This window comes from Ascidia mentula, chromosome 5 (assembly GCF_947561715.1).
Source record: "Ascidia mentula chromosome 5, kaAscMent1.1, whole genome shotgun sequence".
NCBI classification, from domain to species: domain Eukaryota; kingdom Metazoa; phylum Chordata; class Ascidiacea; order Phlebobranchia; family Ascidiidae; genus Ascidia; species Ascidia mentula.
Window position 1 is genome coordinate 4,675,940 of NC_138570.1, and position 21,000 is coordinate 4,696,939.

At 36.9% G+C, this 21,000-nt stretch overlaps 4 protein-coding genes and 1 long non-coding RNA gene across 13 annotated transcripts in view; all 5 read right to left on the bottom strand.

Moving 5' to 3' along the window:
• Nucleotides 1-3,147, bottom strand: part of LOC145901524 (uncharacterized) — a 32,152-nt gene extending 29,005 nt beyond the window's left edge. Inside the window, exons 1-5 of one of the 2 annotated variants that reach the window (XM_082989247.1) lie at nt 2,722-2,882; nt 2,126-2,227; nt 1,833-1,910; nt 1,398-1,468; nt 956-1,337 (exon numbers count right to left, since the gene is read on the bottom strand). In XM_082989247.1, coding sequence (XP_082845373.1) covers nt 1,313-1,337; nt 1,398-1,468; nt 1,833-1,910; nt 2,126-2,227; nt 2,722-2,727 — 282 coding nt within the window. In that variant the 5' untranslated portion in view covers nt 2,728-2,882 and the 3' untranslated portion in view covers nt 956-1,312. Of the gene's footprint in view, nt 1-955; nt 1,338-1,397; nt 1,469-1,832; nt 1,911-2,125; nt 2,228-2,721 lie in introns of those variants that run through there. The other variant, XM_082989246.1, reaches the window with a different exon arrangement.
• LOC145901518 (uncharacterized) overlaps nt 1-21,000 on the bottom strand; it is an 82,331-nt gene that overhangs the window by 31,717 nt on the left and 29,614 nt on the right. For 3 of the 7 annotated variants that reach the window (XM_082989233.1, XM_082989231.1, XM_082989228.1), the window contains 3 exons: nt 17,787-17,852; nt 17,646-17,729; nt 17,179-17,396 (listed from right to left, as the gene is read on the bottom strand). In XM_082989233.1, the coding sequence (XP_082845359.1) occupies nt 17,281-17,396; nt 17,646-17,729; nt 17,787-17,852 (266 nt within the window). In that variant the 3' untranslated portion in view covers nt 17,179-17,280. Of the gene's footprint in view, nt 1-15,053; nt 15,414-15,773; nt 15,811-17,018; nt 17,094-17,178; nt 17,397-17,645; nt 17,730-17,786; nt 17,853-21,000 lie in introns of those variants that run through there. The other 4 variants (XR_014402538.1, XR_014402537.1, XM_082989229.1 and 1 more) reach the window with 4 other exon arrangements.
• On the bottom strand, nt 6,135-8,794 carry LOC145901525 (uncharacterized). The gene is made up of 4 exons (XM_082989248.1): nt 8,658-8,794; nt 6,866-6,955; nt 6,598-6,644; nt 6,135-6,426 (listed from the first exon to the last, which is right to left on the bottom strand). Exons 1-4 carry the CDS (start codon nt 8,746-8,748, stop codon nt 6,328-6,330), a joined length of 327 nt encoding a protein of 108 aa, XP_082845374.1. The 5' UTR covers nt 8,749-8,794; the 3' UTR covers nt 6,135-6,327.
• Nucleotides 12,833-14,043, bottom strand: LOC145901529 (uncharacterized). Its single transcript, XR_014402543.1, has 4 exons — nt 13,982-14,043; nt 13,761-13,838; nt 13,578-13,641; nt 12,833-13,151 (listed from the first exon to the last, which is right to left on the bottom strand). It is a non-coding gene; the product is annotated as an uncharacterized LOC145901529 (long non-coding RNA).
• LOC145901526 (uncharacterized) lies at nt 19,062-20,318 on the bottom strand. 2 transcript variants are annotated; one of them, XM_082989250.1, is made up of 5 exons: nt 20,155-20,318; nt 19,903-19,995; nt 19,723-19,821; nt 19,568-19,603; nt 19,062-19,342 (listed from the first exon to the last, which is right to left on the bottom strand). In XM_082989250.1, exons 1-4 carry the CDS (start codon nt 20,243-20,245, stop codon nt 19,569-19,571), a joined length of 318 nt encoding a protein of 105 aa, XP_082845376.1. In that variant the 5' UTR covers nt 20,246-20,318; the 3' UTR covers nt 19,062-19,342; nt 19,568. The 2 variants fall into 2 exon arrangements, with proteins under 2 accessions (XP_082845376.1, XP_082845375.1); XM_082989249.1 differs by having other exon boundaries at nt 19,063-19,345; nt 20,155-20,316.

The window sequence follows — 21,000 nt, forward strand, 5'->3', positions numbered from 1 at the left end:
ACATCTGACAAAAGTCGTCCCACGTATGACTTGATCAATCCTGTCATGGGTTTTACGATTTGATTCGAGTTCCTCTTTCACCGTGACGTAAGCAAGATATTAAGCGAGCTACCGTGACGTAAGCAAGCTACTGATCAACAGTAGTCGTTGCACCCACACTGCATCCAAAGTTCTAAAATTTCCTCGCGACAACACTGTATACACTTTTAAAACTTCGTTTTCTCATTTTTGTATGTTGCTTATAGCGGCGCAGATCAGATGACATTACAAAGGTTGATGATAATAATAAAGAAAATGCGGAATATTTGTTGTAAATTGATCGGTACCACACGGTGATTAAGGCCAAACTTGACGGGTAAACCACAGAGTAGTTGCGACTTTTAACTGGTATGCCCACCTTATTGTGATTGATTTAGCAAAGGTGACCCCTTTCTCAGCTAATTACGAAATTTCCTTAAGTTAAAGGCACACCAGTTTCAACTTTTATCTCCAATTGCTTTTAGTTTTAAGCCAGCATAGCTAACAAAAATCGTCCTACGTATGGCTTGATTAATCCTGTCATGAGGTTTACGTTTTGGTTCGAGTTCCTTTTTCACCGTGACGTCAGCAAGATACTAAGCAAGCTACTAATAGTAGTGAGCGCGTCCTCGCTGTATTCAAAGATCTAAAATCTCCTCGCAACAACGCTGAATTCACCGGTTGATATGACATACAAAAGTTGATAATTGGATTAAGTGAATGCGGAGTATTTGTTGTAAATGGATCGTATCCAAACGGTGATTACGACCAACCATGGCGGTTAAACCACAGAGTGCTTACGACTTTCAACCTGTATGCCTATATTTTATTGTAAATAATTCAACAAACGGTTACTCCTTTCCTTCACAGTTACAGCAAGGCGAAGAACTCCGGAAATTAACAATGGCTGTGAAAAATTAAAAAAAACAATCTAAACTAACAAGAAGCGGTATTGTTTATTCCATTTACAGATTTAGGGCAAATCAGCGGTGCGTCAAAACCAATTTAGTTATATCTTACAACCAAAACAGTCTTCAGATGCTTCATATCAGCAGTTTAACGTTTGCGATGTCTGGTTTATGTTGAAAACTTTAGGCACGGATCGGTATACATTGTTGATGGTTATGGAAACAATGTTCATAATTAGGTGTGTTTGAAATATATTGTGAAAACAACTGTGCTCATAAGTTTTAAAAGTATAAACGCACAATGTCTGATAATTTCAGTGCGGAAAAAGTATTTACACGCAAGCAACAAACATAAAGTGGATACAGGTGACAGGTAAACCATGGTGTCACACGGTGTTGGGAACTGTTTGTCTGCAAAAAGAGATAATATTTAAACAACCACAAACACATTATGCATCCCTCACTGCTCACCTAATCTCCACCTTTAACAACCTTGGCCGTTTGGTAAACTTCAGATGCATCGCCACTAGGTGGCGGATTTCCTACGCACAAGTGTAAGCGGTGATTACTTTTGTGATAAAAACAATGAGGAATTTAGGAGTTACCATAATTTGCGCCAAATAAGTAGACAACTAATGTAAAATTTATGATAAAAAACATAAAATAGTTTAGATTGATTAGGTTCGCTGGTATTACAGCCAAGCTGCATCAACCCTTCAACAAAATCCCTGAAAAATCAAACTTGATGTTCGAACTAACGACTCTGGGGTTACCAGGACCAACTCCATATCAACAAAGCTGCAAGAGCTCAGCGGTTAGTAGGTGTAAATTGTATCAAGAGAGCATTTCTGCAAAGACCTAAATCATTTACAAAAGGAGTCTAAATACACCACAACGTCACTCAACCGTAGAGAGATTTGTCCTGGTCTTGGGTTGGTTTTTGATTTTCTTAAGCATTTTTGTGCACACCGGTTTCTTTTTTGCCTATGTATGATGAAAAGAAAGTTGTAAATTGGTTTAAATGTAGCAAAAGTCTAATTTATAACCATATGTAACAGGGCAGAAATTAGGTATCGTGGTCACGGGTATGGTATTAACCTTGTAACAATGAATTGATCCAGAATAACACATCACAAGCTTTTAACCGTTTGTAAACACCATTCTTTTACCATTATAACGACATATGAAATCGCTATTACCTTGGTTGACTGTACCGTGGTCACCGACAATTTGGGCGTTGACAGTTGCACCTCGCATGTCCATTTTCGATCCGCCATAACTGTCGCCGTGGTGTTGTGGAGCTTCAAAATACATCGTTTAGGTATGTAAGGACAATAGTAATGGAATTAGAAGTCAAACAGTAAATGATAGCAGATTTCGAATGTAGCAAAAAAGTTTTTGAAATAAGTTTTAATGCTCGAGCATTTCTCGTGCAACAAGTTTAACTATCGCCATACGATGGAATTTGCGCAATAGGACAACTTACGATATATTAGATCTACTATATTGATTTAACTTTTAAACGCGTCCATTGTTGGAAAATAGGAACAGGGTTAGGGGGCACGATGGGTTTACTTTACAGTAATGCAGTTTAAATTGTATGGTTTTTAAAAATTGTTTTTAATTTTTAAAAGATTTAATTAAATAACTGAGAAGAACTGTTGTTTTAAATGCCAGCTAACAACTCACTGTTCTTCTAACTCTGAACATCGGTCACGTATTCATTCAAAAAAACTTTTACACTGTGACAAAGTTATAAAAAGTATATGTGTCTTAAATCGTTTGCTGAATTTACCCCCATAATGTTGATTCACGGTCATGTTTTCTTTGGATGTATTAAACGTTGTGTTTCCTTCTATTTTGGCGTTACCGCTGAAGCTGACAGACATGGCGCTGGAAAACTATTTACTGTTGCTGGAAAAACTTTCAACTCAAAACAGAAACAAGAATGTGAAAATTTCAAACTGAAAACACCATTTTATTGAATGTAAAAACTACACGAGTTGTCGTTCTGTCTTTAGGTAAAAAATTATATCTGACAGTCATGGCACAGGAACAACCAACGTTAACGAAGAAAAAACAAATTCCAAGAGTTAAGGAATGTGCCAGGTTGCTCAACTAACTCTTCATCAACAATGCGTTTTCGATTGTTCATGTGTCATGCCTGTAAAATTACAATAACTATTATATTTTGCACAAACCAACTTAAAGCCACACCAATTTATCCTTTTGTCTGCAACTTCCTTTGGTTTTAAGCCTGCACACCTGACAAATCGACTCACGTATGGCTCGATCAATCCTGTCATGAGGTTTACCTTTTGGTTCGAGTTCCTCTTTCACCGTGACGTAGGCAAGTTACCAAGCAAGCTACCGTGACGTAAGCAAGCTTGTAACAGCAGTGAACGCGTCCTCGCTGTATTCAAAGCTCGAAAATCTCCTCACAACAACGCTGAATTAACCGGTTGATATGACAAAGAATAATGATTGGATTTTAGGGCAAATTTAGCGATGCGACAAAAAACCCATTTCAATATACTTCACAACCAAGCAGTCTTAGAATGGTTTATATCGGCAGTGTAACGTTTACGATGCCTGGTTTATGTGACGCCAACCAGGTAAATACGTCACTGGCAACGCCCACCTGAATGAATGACTCTCTTTTGTCAAACCCAGCTCTTACGAGGATTCCGAAGAATTGTAGTATGACTGCTCACTTTTACTGCAGTTTTTGAAAAGTCAGCATTGTCTGTGGGTGTCTTTAGCATTGCGCAAAGTGTGGTTATGGATGTCATTCACCAACTATCGTGATCAGTTACATTTCATGCATAACGAAATTATGAAACGCCTTCGCCTGTTGGTTAATAAAGAGACACAGTCCACCGTCATGCGTAAAATATGTATCACAATTGAGGATCAATTACATACTTTTTGCGAAGTAATAGTTCATGGGAAAGTAAGGTATCATCAGAACATGCGTCAAACTATATTTATTGCTGAGTCTAGAAGTGGTTGGCTTTCTTGTCTGCCAATGAAATGAATTATGTCCGCCTGTGTTACTAAACTGTCTTTTTAGGGTTGTCAATGATGTGCCAATTTGTAAAATGAGTAACATGGAAATGTCGGTGGAATTTTCATAACTTCTTGCAATGGTGTGACAGTTGTATTAGAACGTTTTGCTGGGATTTTGCAAGCTTTGTGGAATCTGGTGACGAATACAAATATTGACTTTTGAATGATTTCCTAGAGGAAAATGTAATGGAATCATTAAATATGTGCGTGAAGCCTTGAAATTCGTCTTGACGATTTAGAATTAAAGTATAGCGAGCAAGTCTGTTACAACTAACTTAGCTTCCTCGTTTAATTAGAACTTGCTGTTGCAGTTTGCTTTTGCTGTACTGTAACCACATAAGCCAAGGTGTACGAGTATTTTATTCCCAACAACAAATATACCAGGATATGTGTTCAATGTAGAAGTGTTTCTTTATCCAGCTTTTCATACCTCGGTGGTGCAAACAATGTGTGCATATAAACGTATAATGTTCAAATATCTTGCCCCCCACGTCATAACATTTGGGCCTAATTACGTCGGATATTAAAAAACTATCATTGCACCATATGACGTCAGTCAAGCAGTAATGAGCAAAATGCGTTAATGAAGACGCCAAAATTAGCTTTACCGAGGACGAATAAGTCCAAATCGATTTATAACGGTTTGTTTTTGTTTTTCTGCTACCCTGTCTATGTACGGTTACTAGTTTTTGTTTGATGTTGACCATCTGCAACGACGGATTTGTTATAATGTTAAATCTTTATTGGCGTTGAAGCGAAATACATTCAAACACACATTTATGTTGGTTTGCGTCTAATACTGCCTTCAATGCTGGGAACTTACATTTTATCATGTCAACATATTTAAACAGTAAAAAACAGTTTCGACAAAAAAAAATCGGTTTATCCTCAAGGAACCCAGTTAAGCGTCAAATTCCGGCACCAAAATGCCATATTACTTCGGCGTCTTTATTTCACCTAAATTTAACGAGGAGATTTCCACGTATGTTTATGCAAGGTTTACAACACAGCTTACCATAGATGGCCAGTATTTGTCGTTAGATTGTCAGCAAAAAGCTTTTCTGTTTGTGAGCGTTTTGTGGCAAAACATGTTTCATCATATGTTTATAAACGTGGGGCAGATAGAAATCCCGTACATCGCCCAATAGAGTTGGACGGGTGACTTACGATATGCATATCAAATTGTGTGTATTTGTGCTGTGCATAAACTATATTTACGCCCAACCTAGTAAGTGCAATAAATTTGTTACATCATTGTAATATGGAAATAATTAGCAAAGCAGATAAATCAAACGAAGTGTTTCACGACTTTTATGAACTGGCGTCGTACTCATTCCTAATGATTGTTTTGATGACGTACGAGACCAAGCGTACAACAAGAATTCGTTTTTAAGGTCAAGCAGTTTGATGTGAAAATAAACTTGTGACGCGATAACAACATTAAAACGATGCACCAGTGAGTCGCAATGCATAACATTTGTGAACCTTTGGCATAACCAATGCAAATGACAATTTTCGACCTTAGCTACTGCATCTCTCCTGATGAGATTTTAATTTTACCGATTCCTATTTTTGTATTGACTTTGCGGCCAAACAAAAAGGGAATCAATCAACCCTTTTGGTAAACTGACGAGGTCATCAACTGTGCAGACGTTATGTACTACGCAAGTCTGTCGAAATACGGTTCAGTTAAAAACAAACATGGGAGACTCACATTTGATATATTGTAGTGCGTGGAATGAAGTAGAACTTTCGGAATTCCTAATAGCAAATCACAAATCATTGACTATTTTTGATTCGCAATCGATTCGCAACAAGAAAACCAATACATCGAAGGTATTTACATCTTTCCTAAATTTCATTGTGAACGGAATATGACTGATTTTGGGCATGCCAAGAAGGGTAATAGAAAAATTAAATGATAACAAATCACGATTTTGTGAAAAAGATATGATGATTTCTATTTGGTATATGGCTGCACCCCGACCTCTTGTGGCTGGAATATTCATTATCTACTCACATTAAATTTCAAATATCCGGCATTCTTGTTTTGCAAAATTACATCAGGATCGGCACGTTATTTTCATGTTATTATTATATTTCTCAAATATGCTTACACTCGAAGCGCATTAATAATCAACAGCACATTAATACAGTATGTACATTTCTCTATAGTGTATCAAATAAAATCTATAATGTATCAAATAAAAACTTAACAGTTAAAAGAAGATGTATGTTACATTACTACAAGAATAAACTTGGAAGCGAACAAAATGTGTGGAAAAGCGGTTACGAACGATGAAACTCAGAAAGTGGATTTGGGTGCGTGGTGTTAAAATTTCTCAGGAGTATACACATTGCAGCAGCAATGTATATTACAACACATACAGCACTTAAAGCAAAATTCCCCCTCATTGGTTGCTGGCGGCTCCTAAACATACAAAGGTAGTTGCAAAAGAAATATTATGTTTTGTATTCACTGTATGTCTTACACTGATTGACATGTGGTCACGCAATGTTATACAAATATAATGCTAAAATTTTAAGCTAAAATTCATAACAAGTACTCATTAATTTGGATTCAAGAGTGGAAATAATTTACCTGCGACGGTCCTGGTTGAGTTCTTCCTTGTGGCAATTGTGAGTCACCTTTACGTATACGATGTGTATCAGTTTAAGTGCAAATTGCAGTATACAGTGAGCTGGGTAACTTAAATAACAATCACAAATGTTTCTTGATTGTTTGGATCGGTGTAACCAAAAGATTTACTAAAGCAATTTTTTGATTCTTTTGCGCAACCGGTCTGGAAATATTTTTGATACACCTTATTCTTTTACCCTTGCAGCATGTGAAATTGCCATTAACCTACCTTGTTTGGCAGTACCCTTATCCCCGATGTTTACAGTCGCACCTTGAATGCCGAATTTCGATTCACCATAAGTGTCACTGTTGTGTTGTCCTACGAAAACACAAATGGTTGTTGTGGGGACGGTAAACGGTAGTATTGTTTTGCAAGTAAATTTAAAATATATTATAAATATGAGTTCTCACGCTCGACCAATTTACATGCAGCAAGTTTTACTTTTAATACACGAGTATTGATAACTAAGCAGTCCAAACCTAAACTGCGAATACCATGTGACTAAAAAATTATGTTTTTGATGCTTGGTCTTCGTTTGCAGTACACCTTTAATCGCTGTGTTGCAAACCGCCTAAAATTGAAACCTTATTACTTGATTTACGTTTTGTACAGAGCTGGGCAGCGAACGTTCCAAGCTTGAACAAAACGTTTTGTCCAAAGGTGCTCAGTTGCCGGTGAACTTGACACAGCCTGTGATGTCGCAAACGGTCGCGTTGGCTACTTTGTTACCCACCAAAACATAACAAGGGCTACATACAATGGTCAAGTTGATGTTTAAAGCCTAGAAAAGTTTTTTTTCCAAATCACCAAATCAAAAATGAAAATGCTTCCAAGGTTTCAAATACAACTTTTTTACATTTTTTGGGGTTGTTTACACTATGAAGTGTCCTACATGCAGAAGTATTATATGCAGTGGTGAAAAATAAAAATTTTATATTAATGCTCAAGTAAATTGGAAAGTGTTTGCAAAGAAATAGATGTCCATTTTCCGAAAATAATCACGCCTCGAACCTTATCTGTACCCCTTTATTTCTGTTATTCTATAGAACTTGTTGCCCTCGAAGCTGGTTTCAACAGTCATTGTTATATTCCAAGTATGTTCTGTTGCTTTTGTGGATTTTGTCAACTTGCCGGGCATTTTTCAGCAAATTTACTTTAAGTTGGTCTTGCGAAACAGATTAGGCTGCAGTGACACCGATTACTCGAGGTTTGTTGTTTTGCTTATTTTGTCATCAAAGATGTTTATCCGTTGTGAACTTTTCTGTCTACATTTTTCTACTTACCCCCTTTATGTTTTTATGAATAAATCTTTAACTTTTGTTGGTTTTATTGCTTGTTGGCTCATGTTTGCAATGTGCGTTGAAAAATAAATATTGCACGTTCACATGTAAATATATCTACACCATCGAGCCCCAGGCCCAGGTATATTCATTTCTTGCGCAAGAAGGGGTTCTTTTGTTTGGCAAACCGGGATGGAAACAAAAAGGCTTTAATGTTACACAGGTGGCCTCAAGCTAACAAAACAATGGCCTTAATTGTTTGCTTATCGCGTTTACGCTGACGTGCGGAACATGCGTTTGAATACAGTTTTATGAGAAAATGAAAAGCGAAATACCGTTTATGTTGCCGAGCAACCGATATTATGCTATGTTTTGTGTGCGGTGTGTTTCCGCTTTTATCCCAAGTACGAGGCTATAAAAAAAAGCGATTGCTTCTGTCTCTTGCCCGAGTCAGAGTTTAGGATTAGCTTTCCACCTGCCCTTTGCGAACAAATAGCGATTTGTTTTTGTTGTAATGCAACCATATACACAGGGTTTAGTCTAACCATCTTTAATGCCTTTTGTTTAACTTGAACAACAACCATATGTGGAGTTTGTTAAAACTGATGGTCAATTCCAAAGAAACCATATTAACTAATCCGCTTGTTCAACAATAAGCGAACCGCTAATATTCGCATCTAGCAAGACATAGAATTTTTAATTGGTTTCTTGGGAAACTTTACTTTTGATGCCACAGTTACCTCTTGTGGAGTTATAAATATGCATATCCCTTTCTGCTTGGTGTATCTCTGTTGTTCCATAGCGCTTGTTCGGGCTGGTTTTGGAAGACATTTTACAAAGCAAAAATGTTATGAACGAAATTTCTTACTTGTCGTCTACCAAAAAGCAAAAACAAACGATGTTACCTCTATTGCGTTTAGTGTTGTTGTACTTTTGTTCCGCTTGACGAAGTTTATTTCATTGGCATTTAGGCTGCGATTCATCGCACAAAAATCCTAAATTAAAACGCATTGGCTTAACGCAGTTGGAATTTTTTTATTAGACTTTGCATTTTTGTAAACAGACTGCGTGGGTATTGTGAAATACTCATTTTAACAAGTCTTGTGCTTTGTTTTCCTCAGACTTCCCGTTAAAACTGCAGTTAGTGAAATTGTTGAAATCAGACATTGTGCCAAGAAAACTATACAAATCACAAAATAAACGTACAAAGCTAGTAGCGACCAATCGTAATAGTGTACTTGTAATGCTGACTACAATAAACAACTTGTCACATAAACGAAAGTATTTTGATCGCTGAGCTAACCTATACGTGGATTCAAGCCACACCTTATAAAAGTTGTCCCACGTATGACTTGTGAAATGTTAATAGTTTTTCGTTCCGGTTCGAGTTCCTATTAAGCGTGGCGTCAGCAGGTCGGTTGACGTTACAAAGGCCGACAATTGGATTAATAAGGGAGTACTTGTTATGAATCGAATCAAACGGTGATTAAAGCTGTTACATCAAAGGTATGTAGCAACCCCGTCATTTAACAATAGCTGTAGAAAACAGTACTCGGGCCACATTTTCGTGAGTTACAAACGGAAGTTGTCTACAGAAATCTTTCATTTTCTTTGGAAAGATTGTTTGCTTGCGTTATTACATAATATAAAAGTGATGACTCACACAACGTCAGAAATGTTTGTTGATTTTGCTTCACCGCATTGCCCTCCTGTGTTTCCAATCCTCACATGCGGATGCATTTCCTTTCCCCTACTTGTATATTTTCTTTAGCTTAATCCGGGCGATAAGCCCTGCAGGAAAAACTTTTACGTATTTGCTTTTTCTTGGCTACCAATGCGTCACTGGTGAAACAAAACTTTTTAAAGAATACAATTAGAAAAGTGAACAAGAACAGGTACGTCGTGAGACACTTACCGGAAGGCCTTAACAAGGAGAAAGCTTTGTTGCGGAACGCTAACACTATGGTGCGAATATATTTCCAGCAAACTGATTGTGTGCCAATTAACTACTGTTGTTGGTTTTACTGCTTGTTGGCTCATGTTTGCAATGTGCGTTGAAAAAAAAACATTGCTCATATAAATATCTACAACATCTAGCCCCCGACCCAGGTGTATTCGTTTCTCCTGTTGACAAAATTTGATAAACGTTTTAATAAACATACACAGGGCGTAAGAATTTGCACATGTTTTCATTTGGTTTTTATCGTGACCTCCTTACCGCCTCTAGCGTCCGCTAATATGCTATCTATATGACCGCTTCTGGGTATGGTGACCTGAGACTATGTATGCGTGGCAGTAATGTGAAGGACTCGTTGCGTGATATATACTCTACTGTAAATGAAAGGTTTGCAACACAACATGTCACAGATGGCCGTTATTTGGCGTTATATGTAAAACACCACGCAGATTGCCAAATCGTGTTGGGCGGGTGACTTACGACATGCATATCAAATTGTGCGTATTTGTGCTGTGCATAAGCTATATTTACAACCAAGTGCAATAGGTTTGTTACATCATTGTAATATTGGAAATAAAGGAAATAATTAGCAAAGCAGACAAATCAAACGCAGTGTTTCCCGACTTTTATAAACTGGTGACGCACTCAAAAACATATTATGATTTCTATTAGTTTTATAGCTACACTCTGACCTCTTTTGGCTGGAATTTTATTCATCTACCAACATAACACCATTTGTTACTTAATGCAATAAAACAAACCATAGTTTTAGAAAAATTAGAAAAGTAATTGCAAACAAATGTATTTACATGCGAAAATTAACTCGTCGAAATAAACTCCTGTAACATCATGCCTTTGCAATTGCTTGTTTGGTGTAGATAAAATCAGTAAAGAATTCGTTGCTTAATAATGGAAATTAGACAACATGATTTATGTTTCGTCCATAGCCTCCATGCTTTTGATTTCCTTTTCCATATTTCGTGGCCGTTGATTTCCTTGTTGGTTTTCTAAAATAATATAATCCCCCGTTTACTTAATGCAACCAGAACATGCATCGTAGAAATGGAGCAACAAGATAAATATACTTAAAAATCACCAAATAAACGTGCACAGCTTGCAGCGACAAAGTAATCGCAATAGTGTGCTTGTAATGCTGGGAACAACAAACAACTTGTCAAATGAACTAATGTCTTTCGATCTCAGACCTAAACGGAGATTATTTTTAAACCACACCTGACAAAAGTTGCCCCACGTATGGCTTGATTAATCCTGTCGTGGGTTTAACGATTTGATTCAAGTTCCTCTTTCACCGTGACATCAGCAAGCTACCGTGACGTAAGCAAGCTAGTAATAGCAGTGAGTGCGTCCTCGCTGTATTCAAAGCTCTAAAATCTCCTCGCAACAACGCTGAATTAATCGCTTGATATGACAAATGATAATTTTTACCGGTATGCCCATACTTTATTGTGATTGATTTAACAAACGGTGACTCCTCTCCTAGTCAAAACAAAGAAGAAACGATATTGTTTATTCTAATTACAGGTTTACAGCATATTTAGCAATGCGACAAAACCCATTATAATATCTCTCACACCCAAACAGTCGTATGATGGTTTATATCAGCAATGTAACGTTTGCGAAGTTCGGTAAAGGTTGAAAACAACTCTTAGGCCTTGTGTGTTGTGGTAACAACAACGCATCTGCGTCTCGATGCATTTATAAACTGAAAAAAAATTACTCTCTAAAGGTCTGAAACGATGTTGCAACCAGTGGGCTTCTGTGAAAGCTTCCGCCAACAAGGCAAATACGTCACTGGCAACGCCCACCTGGATGAATGAGGCGACTCTGTTTGTCAAATCCAGCATTTACGTGGGTTTCCAAATATTGTTGCAAAATTCCTCACCTTTGAAGTGGTTTCAGTATGGTCAGCATCGTCTGTGCGCAGTGTGGATATGGATGTTATTTACCATCTATTGTAATCAGATACATTTCATACATTACAAAATTATAAAACGCCTTTGCCTTATGGTTAATAAGGATACATAGTCCATGTTTTTTTGTAGGATTTATACAATGCCTTATACAGCGCATGCCTTACAGTCTAGTCTTAACTGTACCTGTTCCTGAGATTTCTTTATCTAAAAATATCTGCCAATGAAATATAGAATGGAAATTGGGCAATCAAATTATTCACTACTTTGACCAATTTTGCCGCCTGTGTTACTAAACTGTTTTTGCAGTGTTGTCAATTTGGTGGCAATTTGTAAAATGTGCAACATGGAAATGTTGTTTTAATCGCTATCTTTATAACATCTTGCAATGGTGTGACAGTGTGTTAAAAAAACGCTTTGCTGGCATTTTGCAAGCATTTCTAATGGAAGCATCACAAAAAAATTTTTTGACGATTTAGAATGAAAGTTGACCAAGCACAACTAACTTAGCTTCCTCGTTTAATTAGAACTTGCTGTTGCAGCTTTTGCTATAGCGTAACGAAGAAAGCCAAAGCGTTTTTTTTTTACATATTCTCAAGAAACCCAGTGAATGGCGTCAAATTTCGGCGTTATGTTTCGACAGATGAAAAACGTCGATATTTATTTTCTGCACCAAAATGCCGCATTCCTTCAGCGTCTATATTCGACTTAAATTTAACGAGAAGATTTTAACCACGTTTTATGAAATGTTTGCAACACAACATACCACAGATGGCTGTTATTTGGCGGTATAAAAAAAAAAATCACGCAGATCGTCAATTAGTGTTGGACGGGTGACTAACGACATGCGTATCAAATTGTGTGTATTTGTACTGTGCGTAAACTATATTTACGCCCTACCTGATAAATTTGTTCCAATTAATAAAGCAAATAAATATAACGCAGTGTCTCCCGACTTTTGTGAAGTGGCGACGCACTCAAAAACATGTTATGATTTCGATGTCAAATATAGCTGCACTCTGACCTCTCGTGGCTGGAATTTTATTCATCTATCCATATAAAAGCATTCGTTACTTAATGCAATAAAACAAACCATAGTTGTACAATAAAAATTAGAAAAGTAATTGCAAACAAATGTATTTACATGCGAAAATTAACCGTAGAAATGAACTGTCGCAAAATCATGCCTGTTCTTTGCAATTGCTTGTTTGGTGCAGATAAAATCAGTAACAAATTCGTTGTTTAATAATGGGAATTAGAGAACATGATTTAGGTTTCGTCCATAGCCTCCATGCTTTTGGTTTCCTTTTGCATATTTCGTGGCGGTTGATTTCCTTGTTGGTTTTCTAAAATAATATAATCCCTGTTTACTTAATGCAACCGGAACATACATCGTAGAAATGGAGCAACAAGATATATGAGAATATCTGAAGTACTTTAAGTGCATTACTTTTAGTTTAACAACAAACTGTGTTTCGAACAAAATGATTTATCCGTTATGAAGTTACAGGAACATTGCCACAGTATTAGAAATGATTGATAAGAAGAGAAACTATTTGTTATTTTACAAACAAATCCACATATTTAATACCGAAGTTGCAAGTTTAAGTTTCAAGTAAGTAGGCTATAGTCTTACGTTTGAGCCAGCTGGCTGTACATTGTGTACTAATACAATCACTACCAATTGCACTTACTTATACGAAGATGGTTAGTTATACTTTTGACATTATTTAAAATTAGTAATACTACTATTTGCGTAATATTTGCAGTACCATCTCTGGCATCATTTTTGTCCTCCGTTCTCTCACGTCTTTCATTTGTCTCGCGTTAGGGGTGCTAAATTTACAAAAACAAGTTATTAGCATCGAACCAAAACACAACTAAACAAAACGAAGTAAGTTAATATGCGTTACATTTGGCAACAACGTATATAACTAAATTCAAGTAATAATTACCCATATTCACAATGTTTTCGTCACCGATGCTTCCGGCTTGAACTGAACCTTGGAAGTTATATTTGCTTGGTTGTTGACCTATACACAAACCATGTAAATTCACTATTGAATGTAGACTGGAAGATATATAAGATCACTGATAAAGACAAATACCCTATTTTTAACCCTATTTACTCAACAAAATTATAAAACCAAAATGACGTATGTGTGTATATAATTACCTTGTTGGTTGTTGGGCGGTGTCGCCATTTTACCAAGAAGTAAAAAGTTACGAACTATAAACTGACGAAACAACAATACGGGAATAATGCAATTGAACTTATTATTATGAAGTACTTTTTCAAATACCAATTATTAAAGCTGCACAAGTGAAAAAGTCCTGTGTTATACTGCAAGTCAAAATCTGTACCTGAAAATCGGGTTGCTACAACTGTACAGTCAACTGGAACTGAAGGCTAGCGCAAAGCAGTTCACAAATACTTCACGCTTTGCTTCACATGTTTAGCTACTGGGTAACGGACGGTAACATGATCTTTTTACCTTTAAAACTATTTGGATGGAAAACTGCAAACTTAACCATGTAAAGTTTTCTTGATATTTAGGCCCTATTCTTTGTCAAGTAAGCACACATATAGTTGTTGTTCTGGTTCCACTTCTCGTGTTGCTGTTTCAATATTTGTTGCGCTCGAAAAAATTGTTCGACTTACCATATTAAAGCAAAGCGCAAAGCACTGTTATATTAAATGTTGACTCTACTTAAACCTGTATTTATTGTCAAACATGACAGTTAAACAACAAACAAGAACGTTTTTGTTGGTTGGTCAACCGTGACTTAATTCCGGGCTATTTATGTGAAGAACTTACATGTTGAATAAACGGCAATTTCAGAAATAATGGCAGTGTTTTCCACAAAACCTGATACAAGCGTCATTGTCGCAGTAAAAATAATTGTATAATATATAAATTTAAACTAATACACCAACGTTTATTTTTACCGCCTGTTACGTTTCACTACACCAGGACTCGAACCCGTGTTATCCTGCTTATGAAACCCGTCTGAAATTGTTACTGGTGATGTGGTTCATGTGCCTTGGTTAATCTTGCCAAAACTTGACCACCTGTGGGCACTAGTACTTACTGCAACTCCGATGTACCAGTAGCCACAATTGCCAACAATGAGCATAAACTTAAGCAGTAATTTTTGTATCCAGTTTTCAACCTGTAGCTGTGTTAACAATTATCTCACTTTGCCATAGGCTGGCTTCAAATTTTGACAAACAACAAGGGGTTTATTAGTATTTGCTGTACATTGCAGATTTAGCCACTGGGATTTATCGTTTAATGCAATCAGTAATTATAACAGTTTCTATCAATTCTCAAAATCCAATGGTCATCTGTTTGTTTTTGTAATTATTGGTAGTATCACAATTTCAGACATTGCTATGCAAGATAAAGTTGCCATACAATTCTCCAATACGTTGACAATAAAACATTTTCATAAAATTTTCAAATAATAATTGATTTTTATTTAGAGCATTGATTACATATAGTAGTGTATGTTTTGTTGGATAGCTACGACAGCTCAGACAGAAATGCAAACAGTTTTACAAAAGGTTGCACCACCACGAAGAATTCCCACTTTTACTTTTTTCCCTGCGGGAATCAAAGAACAAGTTTGAGCTTATTTTCGACACACAGGGTCTCATCAGTGCAGGTGGTGACTGAGCCTGGTCGATTAAGACTAGCCAGGCAACAGGTTTTTACACTTTGTGAGAGTAAAAATCGATCCTTCATCAGCTGCACTGCTAATACGTTATATAGACAGAAACAGCGTGTACTACGTGCAAATCACCGATCGTTATAACGCACTTAAATTACCATTGGTGATTTACCCCACTGTGAATTATTCGCCTTTGTTGTAAATGTTTTTGAAGGTGTTGTATTACAGACATACGCAACTCTAGCGAAATGTTTGGTTGGGACCATCACATTTTAACTCTTCAATTATCTTACCTGTCTTCCTTCCTACTTTCATTATGTCTTCCCTGACCTGAATACCAAAATACATTAGAAAAATCATTAGTAAACATACAAGAAAAAAGAAGTTATGGTCAACAATCCTGCTGAGTTTTAAAATCACAAAAATGAGACAAGCATTTGCTACTGCAACTCAAATGAGAGCTCCGCTGCGTTTCGCTTTCGACAACTCCAATTGGTCTGACCACAGCATAAAACCTACAGATGCTCGTTAGCCCACCGCTAGGTGTCGCAAAATCAATTTTCTTTTGCAGGGCGGCGAAGGATGACCTGGGGTCAATCCCGGTTTGGTGAATAAAAGTTTCGTACTAACAAAAACAGCTGTTTTTTGAGGAATGTCTTTGGTCCCCAAATCTAAGCACTTATGGCGAGACACATGAGTAAACGTAATTCCACTGTGGGCAACTATAGGAACTGTTTTTGTTTCGAAGATGTTGTAACGTAATTTTACGTTACATAGCAACGTTTGCATTCTTGGAAATATGAACTATGGTCACATAACAGCCAGTTTCGTCATCAACGTCCGGAATCTCTTTCCATGGGTTTTTTGTGTAAAGGCATTCTATAGGTAGCGTCTTGTCCAGCATCTCATTTCAAAATGTATAGCAACGGTTGTTTTCTCACGTGATTTGATCTCGTTACTAGTTTCTACGCAACAGCTGTGTTTTCATGTGATTTTATTGGCCAGCTTAAATGTGTCGCCTTAGAGAAGTCCTTCATTGTTTTGTGTGAGAGTGCGTCTTTTGTTAACTGTTCGCTGACCGTTAGTCCTTGGATCGCCTTTCTTTCACGACACTTCGTTCGCTTTGTTTCTCTCCGGTTTTAAATAATGAAACTTTCCGTGTGCGTTCAGCTGAGGTGGAGCGGGGCAGTGCAGCGGTACTGTGCTCTCCTCAGTTCGTAAATTCACTTAGTTTGGCGTTGGTATAATTGCGTATGTTAATTTCGTATCCAAAATTGTTCGTGGTAAATAAATATTGTTGGAATGTTTGCATCGAGAGTTAATTAAGTCAGGTTAGGAAAACACAACAATTAGAACTCACGTGCGATCTAATGTCAAATGCGCTAATCAAATAGGATTCCCGTCGATCATAAATATATTGTTAAGACCCAATTTGAGACTAATAATTGACATAACAGATACGCAACAGATGTGTGAAAACAACAGTGGCAGCTTTGTATTAACGATATTATTATAACCCGACGCGATAATGCTCGTACCTGTAGTGGAAGCTTGTTCCCAGCTACTCTCAGAGACAGTGATATTTTCAGGTTGACCACCATCTGTATTTTATCCTATAAGAGTAAAGTAAGTGTTTTTTCTACTTCCGAGATAGCCTAAAATGTGCATTAAAATTAATTGCTTTTGGAAAAAGGGGTATATTTAGAAAGTGAACACAGCCTGCTGATCAGTGTTATCATATCAGCAGTCAATGAGCTGCTACTTTGCATAAATATATCAATACATTAACTTTTTGACACATTAACTAGATCCATGCAAATACTGAGACCAAACATCAATCGTCTTACTTATTTCATCTTCGGTTTCTTGCCTGTTTTCCTCGTCTTGTGGCTTTCGAGTAGTTGGTGGAACACCTGCTGTATAGAACCTATATTAGACACAAGCGGATTCAACATTGAAAATACAATGATAAACGGTGGCCCCATTTCCAATATTTTTGGCGTCGACAGTTGCATCAGAGAAATCTAATTTTGGTCCATTGCACTTGTCACCTGCGTGCTGATGACCTACAACAACACAATTACAGAGCACAGCCTGCAGAAGAAGTTTCCATTCTAGCCACTGAAGAAAAAAATTTTACGTTTTTTATGGAACTAATTTTTTACCTGAACTTGATCCAGCATCTGATTCTTGATTGCTTTTCCTGACTCTTTTCCTCTCAGTCTCATCTACCTTCTCAGGTGCAGCTGCTGTTTGTGTGAAGCGTTTTTAGCCATTGTATAACTTTAATTAGGGCAAATACTTACGACGTTTTGCAGGTTTTGAACCATTTGATCTGTTTTGTTGATCTTTAAACCGCTCATCTCGAGAATCTAATAAATTGTACAAACTTTGAATAGATATTGTTTTTCAGAAAACGTCAGTTCATGGAAACAATATTCAGCCCAATATTCAAGCAAGAATGTAAAAACGGAAGAGATTTTGCTAAAATTAATACAAACAGTAACACAGAAGTTGACCATATCCAGTTTTTAACATGTACGTAAAAGTGGATTACCCTGATTCACAGTCCCATGATCACCAACGTTTGCAGCGAGAACTGTTGCACCAGGAAAATTAAACTTTGACCAAACGTTTGAGTCACCAATGTGCTGTGGCCCTGAGTAAACAAAGTTGAAATCGGTAGAAATGATTTTATCGTTTGCAGTGGAAAATATAACGATTTATTGAATTCTATTTTATTTGTTGGACAAGAGGTTACCAGTAACACAAACTGCAAAACTATCACATTTAAACCCTATGACTTATCGACGTTCACGTTCCCTTGCACTCCCACAACCGACCTTCTACTGATATTCGCACCTTTGTGGTATTGTGGAACTTTAAAATACACCGTTTACGTATATAAGGGCAATAGTAATCCAATTACAAGTCAAAGAGTATGATATATTTCCTACTATTTTGGAGTTGCCGCTGAAGTTTAAAGCATGGCGCCGGGAAATATATTTAGTGTCGTAAAACAACATATAAAACATGTATTAATTTAAGTGCAGCTTGTATTAAGGTCTACTGGGCAAGAAACTCAAATAACAACCACTACCTGTATCTCAAATTTATAGCAATTGAATAATTTTTACCTGTGATCTTTTGTTTTGTAAGAAAAAGTGTTTCATTCAGGACCTCTTTTCTCCATTGTTCTGTTGTTAAAGTGACGTTGAGTTTTTTGTCAGCCAGGGTTTCGTTTGGTCGACTATAAAATTTTTGCCATGTCTCACCTGTTGACTAACGCTTTAATACAGATACAGCAGTACCCATGGCGCAGGAGGTTCTTTTGTGGGCAACAGACCGAGACGAATACAAAAGGGTTTTAAGTTACAGAGTACCTCAAGCTGAAGCATTGGCCTTACGTTTTCTGGTAGAAAGAAACTTTGAATACAGTTGTATGAGTTATGGAAAATAAAACGGCGTTGATGTTGCCATAAACTATGTATTATTGTCCTATGTTTTGTGGTTTTGCTTTTACCTCCAGTTAAGTGCAATAAACTTTGTGTCCACCCTTTACGAACTATTTGCAGCTGTATTTACTGTAATGCAACTAAATAAGCCAGATGTAAATTTATTTATAAACAACAAGAAATATACTACAACATGAATTTATTACAAGCATTTCTTTATCCAGCTTTATATACCACAGATGTGCAAAAAATAAATCCTAAAATTTATTGTCCATCTGCAGCAACGGATTAGTTACAAGTGTATGCCAAAGTACACTATGTTAAATCTTCCTGTGGGCGTTGAAGCGAAATACATACAAACATGCTAATATATACAGCGTGAATTCCAGGGTGCAGCTCTTCCTACTCTGCTGCAAATAAATAACAAACAAAAGTTCAATAAAGTGATATATGCCACCATTTGGTGTTTTGTAGAGGTATGCCAACATTGAAAATATTCGGATTCGGCCGATTTTATTTTTGTTTTAATTCAACTTTTCTTTGTTGTGGTGCAAGAAGCAAGGTTTCTTTGCTATAGGAGGGAGCCGTTTACTGAGGCATTCAAGCATATTGCATCAAAACATTTGCCTCACCTTACTGCTTGCCGTCTTTGTCAGAATTGTGCTGGTCTGTGGAAAAGTTTTTCAAAAGATTATTCAAAGAATAAAACTTGTCACAATAAAAGATAATGCAATAATATGGAAGTTGCCTGTTGCAGGTTTAAACGTGTGCGTAAAAGCGGATTTACCTTGATTCACAGTCCCTTGAGCACCAAAGTTTATATTTTGAGCAGGAGCAGTGATACTATACTTTGGCGCACTGCATGCATCACCAGTGTGCTGTGGCCCTGTGTGCACAAAATTGAAATCAGCAAAAATGTTTTTATGGTTTCCAACGGAAAGTGTTTAAGTTCAAAAATTTGACTCACCCGTATTCACGTTCCCTTGCACTCCCACAATTGCTCCTCCAGTGATATTTGCACCTTGCATGCTCACTTGTTGCACCTTGCTATCCTTGTTTTCTGCACACAAATATTTGAAATAAGTTTCTAAATAATGGTTGGTTTGTGCATGTCGACTATCTTATGAGGATTTGTCGATGTGCATATCTCCTTGTGCTTCGTTTATCTCAGTCTTGGAGCCACCATATACGTCGCCAGTCTGTTGTGTGTCACGTTTACCTGTTTTAGATTCGTTGATGTACATATCCCCCTTTGCGTTGTTTACCTTCACCTCGCCTTGAAAATTGTTGTTATTAAACTTAGTAGACATTGTGTGACAAATCAATGTTCAAGTCGGTCTAAGCTGTTGGTCAAAATCACTTTCAACAAAAAATAAAAATAACAGCAATTATAACCCTGCATATCCCAGTTGTGTACATATTGCAATGCTGGCAACGATTGAAATCCTGCAAACTTGTAATAACTTTCCTGAGATTTAGGGCTCCTGTCTTTGTCAAGGAAACCCAAAAATAACTAGTGCCGTTGAATGCCTTTTTCGTGCTGCTTCGAGTTCCTCTTTTTCTCATGACCCGTAACAGCTTTGTGCCTTTCTACTCTCAAGTTTCAAAATACAACTTTTACATTTTTGGTTTGTTGTTTGCACACTGTAAGTGGTTACATGCATTTTTAAAGTAATATAACCAGTGATCACAAATGTAAATTTTATATTGATGTCCAAGTAAATTCAAAAATGTCAACCGGACCTTTATATTCATACTTGGACCCACTTGTGTGAGTCACCATTTTGTTGTAATTCAGCAAATGAACCAAACTGCTATCAGTAGAGTTGCACAAAAATTTATGTAATCAGCAAAACTCCTTTTCTTAATTTTTTACCATGTTACCCGAAAAATTTATTAAATCAGCAAAACAACAACAATATGTCGTTCCCGTTTAACAGATTGGTTAACCGAAAACAATGATATGAAATCTAGTACCTTTGATGCAAATTTCCAAGAACCCATAAAATAACCACACCCTTAACAAGCAGAAATACAACAACAAGCCAAACGCTGAAATTCGCAT

Coding starts and splice junctions, on each gene's coding strand:
- LOC145901525 (XM_082989248.1), bottom strand. CDS start 8,748: ATGTCTTCCAAAACCAGCCCGAACAAGCGCTATGGAACAACAGAGATA. Junction 6,645..6,865: donor TAAGGGTACTGCCAAACAAG/GTAGGTTAATGG, acceptor GTATACGTAAAG/GTGACTCACAATTGCCACAA. Junction 6,427..6,597: donor CTCAACCAGGACCGTCGCAG/GTAAATTATTTC, acceptor TTGTATGTTTAG/GAGCCGCCAGCAACCAATGA.
- LOC145901526 (XM_082989250.1), bottom strand. CDS start 20,245: ATGTCTACTAAGTTTAATAACAACAATTTTCAAGGCGAGGTGAAGGTA. Junction 19,996..20,154: donor CATCAACGAATCTAAAACAG/GTAAACGTGACA, acceptor ATTTGTGTGCAG/AAAACAAGGATAGCAAGGTG. Junction 19,822..19,902: donor GCAAGGGAACGTGAATACGG/GTGAGTCAAATT, acceptor TTGTGCACACAG/GGCCACAGCACACTGGTGAT.